This window comes from Pteropus alecto, unplaced genomic scaffold (genome assembly GCF_000325575.1).
Source record: "Pteropus alecto unplaced genomic scaffold, ASM32557v1 scaffold43, whole genome shotgun sequence".
NCBI lineage: Eukaryota > Metazoa > Chordata > Mammalia > Chiroptera > Pteropodidae > Pteropus > Pteropus alecto.
Genome location: NW_006435764.1, coordinates 8122233 through 8130197, shown reverse-complemented (window position 1 = coordinate 8130197; position 7965 = coordinate 8122233). Strand labels below are relative to the sequence as shown.

Here is a 7965-nt window from a genome sequence, read left to right as displayed (position 1 = left end):
CTTGTGCTGCTCTCCTTGTCCTAAAGCAGGACCCAGGAAAGGCCAAAGTTTTCACAATGAAACCTGCCGTCCACAGGCTTGAGGAAGGGAGTGTCAGGGAAGGAAGTTCACCTTGCTAGGACCTGATTCAGCTGCAGGCTGCCCCCCCGGGCCAGCAGGTGGCACTGTGAGCCTGGCCCTCTGGGTCCCTTTGGGGCCTCAGTTTCATTCTTTGGGACAAAAGCAGGAGCTGCACCCAATCTGCAAACCTTCAGCTAGCTTCAGCTAGATTTTAGAGCCTGTTTGAAAAAGGAAGATGCTTCCTTTTATTCAATTTTTACTGTGTAACAGGCATATACTGTATAATCCCCATTTTGCAGAGGAAGACTTGTGGCTCAGAACAGTGAGTGTCTTCACACCCGATAGAGGCAGATGTGGGATTTGAGCCCTGGTGCCCACGCCCGCAGAACCCAAACCCTTAACAGCTCTAGCCCCCATGCCTCCCTCTTGTGCCTCCTGTGTCAGCTCAGCGCTCAGGCCAGCCTTCCCATGCCCTTCCCACCTGACGCTCTGGGTGGCCAGGGTCCTCCATCTGCTGGTGAGCTCCTGCCGCCTCTCCCTGATGGTCACTGGTATCTCAAGTCATTCTAACTTGCTTCCTGGCTTGGCCACCATACTATTTCACACCTCCAGACCTTGGCGTATGCTCTCCCTCTGCCTGGAACATGCTCCCTTTTCCGTCCCTGAGTGCCCCTCACTCCCTTTTACCTCCCTAAGTCCTACTCCCCCTTTGCAGACTCCTAAGATCTGCCAAAGGGGCCAAGGGCCCTACCGGGTGCCCTCCCCGTGTACATCCTTCCCCTGCGAGGCACTCCTCTCAGCATGTGGAAACTCTGTGTTTCCATTGGAAGCAGGACCAGTGTTCTGTTATCCCTTTACACACAGTGCCTAGAATGAGGCCTGGCATGCCAAGAGGCGTGGGAAGTGTTGTTTTCCCCCATCCAAGGCCCAGTGGGAACAGCCTGTCCTGCCTTCTTGCCCTGGCACAGGAGCCTCAGCCGGGCTTCTCCTTTGACAGAAAAAAGGCATTGGGCCCTAATTTCATTAAATTTTTTTTGTACTCAGGATTCCAGTTCCCCCATTTTTTTTTTGTTTGGAAACCATTCTTCAGGATAAATTTAAGCCACAGTTCAAAACCTAATACAGTAAAAGGATAGAAAGGTACAAATTAAGAACTTACAGAAACATCCATCTGATAAAACAACACCCAATTCTGCGTGTCCTGGAGTTCTTGCTCCAGCTGCTGTCTGCCTGGAGTTCCTGAGTGGGCATGGAAGAGGGGTCTTGGCCATAGCAATGTGGCAGGGTGGGGGCCAGATGACTCCCAGGACCTCCGCCTCTCTCCTCTCCCACAGACGTCCAAGAAGCTGATAAACTCGGTGGCAGGCTGTGCTGATGATGCCCTTGCTGGCCTGGTGGCCTGCAACCCCAACCTGCAGCTCCTGCAGGGCCACCGTGTGGCCCTCCGTTCTGACCTGGACAGCCTCAAGGGCCGAGTGGCATTGCTGTCAGGTGGTGGATCCGGCCATGAGCCTGCCCACGCCGGTGAGTACCCTGGGCTAGAGGTACAGGGTGGGTGCTAGGCAGAGTGGACGAGGCCTCCAGAGAGACTGTCACTGCTACTAGGAGGCACAGGACAGAGGCCGGCCCAGAGTTAGGAACCAGGTCCTAGTTCCCGCTCTCCTATACCTCAGACTATAATTTGAGTCCAGTCATGGTCTCTCTCTGGGCCTCAGTCTCTGTATCTTATAAAAGTAGGAGGTTAGGCCAAATGATCTTCCAGACCCTTGCAGCTCTGAGAGTCAGTGATTCTGTGAATCCTCCTGGCCTTCCAGACCCGGCTGACCCATCCCCTCCTCCATGAAGCCTTCCTGACTCTTTCAGCCTAGAGGGACATCCTTTTTCTGGATTCCTACCCTGCGTTTTCACATACAACATGGACAACCCTGGATTGTTTCTTGTTCAGTTCCACGCATGTGAGCTCTCCTTGAGAGCTCCTGGGAGCAGGGACCAGGCTTTATATCATCTATACCTTTGCTGTCTCCCTTTGGCAAATCCATCCACCCATTCAACAAACGTTAACGAGTATCCACTGTGTGCCTGGACTGTTCTGGGCACAAGAGATGCAACAGTGAACCAGACAGGGGTGCCTGCCCTCCTAGAGCTTCCGTTCTCTGGGGAGACAGACAGTAACCAGGTAGACATATAAGTGAAAGAGATCATTCCAGATTATATAAATGAGTCTATGAAGACAAGAACAGGGAAAGGAAGAGCAAGCCACAAGGCTGGGGTAGGTGACAGTTTCAGTTGTGGGGGTCAAGGAAGGCCTTTCCAAGAAGATAACTCCTGAGCGAGCATCTGTAGAGAGCAACCTGGGTGCTTTTCTTGCATTAAGCACACAGTAGGGCCCACCAAACCATGAAGCCCAGGAGCATGGAAAGGCCCAGGGACAGCAGATACGGGTCCCCACCCAGCATCTTCTCCCCACCCCTCCCTTCTCCAGGTTTCATAGGGAAGGGGATGCTGACAGGGGTCATTGCGGGAGCTGTGTTCACCTCCCCAGCCGTGGGCAGCATCCTGGCGGCCATCAGGGCAGTGGCCCAGGCAGGCACAGGTAAGCCTGGCATGCAGGAGGGGCTGCTGCCAGGAGGGCAGGCTGGGGGGTGGTGAGGGCATGCACTGATGGGGCCCTGCCGGCTGCTCCTGCAGTGGGGACCCTCCTCATCGTGAAGAACTACACTGGGGATCGCCTCAACTTTGGCCTGGCCCGGGAGCAGGCCCGGGCTGCGGGCATCCCTGTGGAGATGGTGGTCATTGGGGATGACAGTGCCTTCACCGTCCTGAAGAAGGCAGGCAGGCGGGGACTGTGTGGCACAGTGCTCATACACAAGGTAAGGTGTCCCCACCTGAACACAGGCTGGCCAGCCCCTTCCAGTCTGCTGTCTCCTGGCAGCACCTGGTACCTGGACCTTTCCAGCCATCCCACCCCACAGGAAGCCACTCCTCCTCCAGTGCTTCCTGAACCAGGAAGGCCCCACATCCCCTCTACTACCTAAACCCAGCATATAGGCATTCTCCCAGGCCCTTGGCTTCCCATGCCCCACACCCAGCATCGCCCTGTCCTGGTGACCCTAATCCCAGGTGCCTCTACAACACACATCCTCCTCGGAGCCCCGCCCTTTCTCTCCCAGCCTCGGTTCAGCGCTCATCTGCTCGTGCCCAGGTGCCAGTAGCCACCTTCTCACTGGGCTCCCCTGCCTGCTTCCTGCTTGCGCATCCAGTCTGTTCCCACACTACCCTGGAGGTGTTTTTTTGAAGATGTGCGTCTGACCAGGCTGCTCGCTTGCCAAAAGGCTTCTAGGGTCTTTGAGTCAGTCAGCCCAGGCTTCTTGGTCAGGCCCCACCATACTGTAGCCCCTCCTCCCCGACTTTCCAAGTTCACCTCCCATCATCCCTACCATCCTCTTATGCCCCACTAACCCCCATCTCCTGTACCACCTCTGGGGCTTTCCTGGTGCTGTATCTATAGCCTCGAAAGTCCTTTCCCCGTCCAGCCTGCGCTGGCTTGGCTAACTCCTACTGTCCCATCAAATTCCGGTTCTGATGTCTCCCCATCTGGGAGGACACCCCTGTCGCTACACCGAGCTGGTTAGTAGCTTCTCCTCGCCTGCCAAAAGGCCTCTAGGGTCTTCGTGTCAGTCAGCCCAGGCTGGTTAGTAGCTTCTCCTCAGCACTTGTGTTGCATCCTATGGCGAACTTTACCATCACATTCAGCACTTCCCATTAAATGTTCAATTAGTGTATGTCTGCTTCCCCGGTCCCCCCACCCCTGAGGCTGAGAGTTCCTTCAAAGACGGGACTGTGACTTAGTCACTTTCTTTGTCATTTCAGCACATACTAGATCCTTGGCAAAAAGTGGGTGGGTGGGGGGGGTAAAAGGAGCCATGGTGTGAATGCCCTGGAGAAAGAACTTGAGACCAGGAATTAGAAGACTAGCCACCAACTGGCTGTGTGACATTGGACAAGTCATCTCTCCTCTTTGGGTCTATTTCTCTATTTGTAAAGCCCCTTTTGGCTCCAACAGACTGGGATTCTTGAAAATTCCTGGTAAGTGCATCATGAATGCAAGGGTACACTCCTCTGCCCTAAATGCGATGGGCCAGGTTGATGTGGCAGTACTCAGATGTGCCCAGCTAGAAACTCAGCCCCAGCCTGTCTTCTGCCCCCAAGTGCTACAGTGACTCCTTCTCCTATGGGGGCTTATTTCTGTGTGGGTGCAGGTGGCAGGTGCCCTGGCCGAGGCAGGAGTGGGGCTGGAGGAGATCACAGAGCGAGTGAACATGGTTGCCAAGGCCATGGGTGAGTGCCAGCCCAGGGATTGGGGAGGGGAAGAGAGGAGGCTGAGGCTTACCTTGGGACTAGGAGCATGTTCCCACCAGCTCCATAGGAAGTCTCACCAGGGTGTTCCCCAGGGGCTGAGGGAAGGTCTCCCTGGGGAAGTTTCTGTGGACTGGTAGCCTTGGGTCCCAGAGCTGAGTTTCTCTTTATGTGAGATGAAAAGTCTGGCATCCCATCTCAGTGAAGAGGCTGCCCTTGGGCAGGGCTTCCAACTACTGCTGCCCTGCCTAACGCCTGCTGCCCTGGCCAGTGCCAGGAGCAGAGCAATCATCTCGTTCATGCCTCGTTTCTCCTAGGAACCCTGGGAGTGAGCTTGTCCTCCTGCAGTGTCCCTGGTTCCAGACCCACTTTTGAACTTGCAGCTGATGAGGTAGAGCTCGGCCTGGGTAAGCTTGTGGCCACCCTGTCCCAGCCATGCCAGCTCCCTGGGCTCTACCCACATCTTATGCTCTGGGAGCCATCTGCCTGGTCCTCTGAGCTTACCTGGAGCTGTCACATGGGTGGTCTTGGTATTTTGAAATGGTTATTTGAGGCTTTTCTGGCCCAACCTGCCTGATTTCTACCTGCTTTGCCATCCACACCTAGGGCTCCAGCCACGTGGGTGTTCCATGCACTGTCCACCTCCCTGCCTGTGCTAACACCATTTTGGGTCTTCTGCCAAAATGCAGCCCTTCTTCCAAGGTCCATTCAGAGTTCCATCCTGGCTACAAAGCCTTCCCTCTCCCTCCCATTTCCAAAGCAATGGGCAGCGACCTCATGTGGCCTCGTGGTGACTGCCTCTAGTTAAAGCTTCTTACCTAGTTAAAAGTTAAGTTCCTGGCTCTCTCCACCACCAAGCCATAGCTCCCGGAGAGCAGAGACTATGTATTTTTCATTATTCTGCCCATGTCCACCCCCACACCCAGTGTACACAGCACCTAGCCTAATGCTGAGCACTTAGCAAACCCCTGATAAAAACATGATGAGCAAGTCTCCAGGCCTGAGCAGGTCAGCAGGGACCATGTCTGTCCACAGGGATCCACGGGGAAGCTGGTGTCCACCGGATAAAGGTAGGTGGACTCCCTGGCCCAGAGAGGGTGGATGGATGCTGGATGGATGGATAGATAGATGGATGGGTGAGTGGATGGGAAGGTGGGTGAGTGGCCAAGGCCTCAGACACAGTTTACTTCTGGCTCCCTCTGGCAGATTGCATCCGCCGACAAGATTGTGACACTCATGCTCGACCACATGACCAACTCTTCCAATGTGTCCCATGTGCCTGTGAAGGCTGGTAAGGGGCTATCATGCCTTCTGTCTCTCAAACCTCCTTCCCCCCTAGGTAGGGGGGCCCAGAGAGCCTCACCAGGGTGTCATGCCTGCCTATAGGCTCCTCCGTGGTGCTGATGGTCAACAACCTGGGCGGCCTGTCATTCTTGGAACTGGGCATCATCGCCGACGCTGCTGTTCGCTCTCTGGGTGAGCCTTGCTCTGGAAGGGGACCTCCCAACCCTCAGAGCTTCTTCCCTCCAGCCCTTTGAAGCTGAGCATAAGAAAAGCAGCTGAGGTGGGGTCTTGTGATGGTCCAGAGCATGGACTGTGCAGTTGGATAAAGCCCTGAGTCAGGTCTTCACTCTGCCACCTAATTGCTGCAAGCCTTGAGCCTGGTCCTTGTGTATAGAGAGGGAATAAAAACATTAGTACCTGCCTCCAGGTTGTTGTGGATTAAATAAGATTAAACATACCAAAGGCACTTATCACAGTGTCTGGCACCTGTAAGAGCTCAGTAAATCAGACCTGTAATTACCCATCTGCCTCTACAGAAGGGACATCTCCAGGGGACATGGTAATTTAGGGCTTTATGAAGGAACGCCCTGAGCAGATCTGGCCATCTCCCTACTGACCTCAGGGCCCCAGCTTCCCAAGTCCTTGTTTTTCTCTTATTCCATTTATTCCTCTGATGCTCCAGGCTTGGGAGTGGGAAGCATTACCCTTCCCACTTTCCCTCATAGATGTCCATGTTTTGGAATTGCAGAGGGCCGCGGGGTAAAGATTGCCCGTTCCTTCGTGGGCACCTTCATGTCAGCCCTGGAGATGCCTGGCCTTTCTCTCACCCTGCTGCTGGTGGATGAGCCCCTCCTGAAACTGATAGGTGAGACCGGGGACCTGGGGCATCCGAGCCGGGGCTCCTTATAACTAGAAAGAGCCAGGGGGATTTGGAGAAACCCTATCAGGGCTGACCATGACAGTTGGGCTCCCGTGGAAAGGCTTTTTCTGACTTCTTGAGCCTTTTCCAGCCCTCACGTGACTGTGGAGGAGTTGGTATCAGGGTCTTCCCCAGGGACGCCACCCCCACCTCCCCTTATATGTAGTAGATACTCAGTACTTGCTTTTTGAGATGGAGCCAGGCCACCAGGTGGGGAATCCGGGTCCCACTTGATCTCTGGCCAACGGACCCATGTATAAGAGAATCATCCTGTCCCTAGATGCTGAAACCACCGCATCAGCCTGGCCTAACACTCCCAAGGTCTCTGTGACTGGGCGGAAGCGGAGCCGGGCAGCCCCCACTGAGCCCCTGGAGGCCCGTGATTCCACCGCTGCAGGAGGTACCAAACCCCACTGTTGGCGCAGGTGGCCCAGGGTGTTGGCCCGAGCCCTGGAGGGTGCAGGGTTTGCAGGGCCTGGGCACCCATACCTCTCACACCTTCAAGTTCAGTTGTGAAAGGGCCAGGCAGGCCTCCTCCCCACTGTCCTCCCTCTCTAGGGGTAGCCTCGAAGAAGGTAGTGCTTGTGCTGGAGCGCGTGTGCTCCACCCTCCTGGGCATGGAGGATCATCTGAATGCCCTGGACCGTGCTGCTGGTGACGGGGACTGTGGCATCACCCACAGCCGTGCCGCCAAAGGTTGGTGCCAGGGTTCCTCTGGGGTCAGGAAAGGGGCTGGTGGCACTTTGGTTCTGAGACGTTGGCATTACGTGAACAGGGACAATTTCAAAATCATTTGGAGTGCTGACATGACTTGCCAACTTTTTTGTCAAGTGTGGTCATTCACAAAACCTAGCACCCTTTCTACCTGTTTTCATAGAGAAAAGGCCCTTCTGACATTATAAACGTGGGAAGGTTATTACAGAACAAAATGTAATATTCTGTAGTGAATAATAACTTTAGATTCAAAGGGAACTCATTCTATTGTTCTCATTTTTTTGGCTTACCCAGGCTAGTTCTCTATTATCCAGCATCATTTGGTCAAAAAAAAAAAAAAAGTATTTAGTGCCGACCACAGGCCAGGCTCTCGACTCTGTGGATATAATAGTGAGCAGAGCAGATAAAAATCTCTGCCTTTGTGGCTTGTGTTCTGGCAGGGAGACAAGCAATAAACAATCAGTAAGAGTACAGTAGAGCAAAGGCCTGAGGAGGAAAATGAAGCAGAGAAGTGAGCTATGGATGGTCAGGCGAGGGTGCCCAGGCAGGCCTCACCCGCTGGGTGAACGCCGAGGTCCCCGTCAGTCACCATTTTCCCCACCTCTCCAGACTGCACACTGGGTATAAACAAA

The 7965-nt window shown here is 54.4% G+C and overlaps 1 protein-coding gene across 7 annotated transcripts in view; it reads left to right on the top strand.

Annotated features, from left to right (window-relative positions):
- The window catches only part of TKFC (triokinase and FMN cyclase), a 12172-nt gene that overhangs the window by 2792 nt on the left and 1415 nt on the right, over window positions 1-7965 (top strand). For all 7 annotated transcript variants that reach the window (XM_006911231.3, XM_025046185.1, XM_025046182.1 and 4 more), the window contains 11 exons: window positions 1395-1584; window positions 2543-2653; window positions 2749-2930; window positions 4320-4398; window positions 4734-4823; window positions 5452-5486; window positions 5623-5707; window positions 5803-5892; window positions 6449-6565; window positions 6900-7019; window positions 7178-7315. In XM_006911231.3, coding sequence (XP_006911293.1) covers window positions 1395-1584; window positions 2543-2653; window positions 2749-2930; window positions 4320-4398; window positions 4734-4823; window positions 5452-5486; window positions 5623-5707; window positions 5803-5892; window positions 6449-6565; window positions 6900-7019; window positions 7178-7315 — 1237 coding nt within the window. The remainder of the gene's footprint in view (window positions 1-1394; window positions 1585-2542; window positions 2654-2748; window positions 2931-4319; window positions 4399-4733; window positions 4824-5451; window positions 5487-5622; window positions 5708-5802; window positions 5893-6448; window positions 6566-6899; window positions 7020-7177; window positions 7316-7965) is intronic.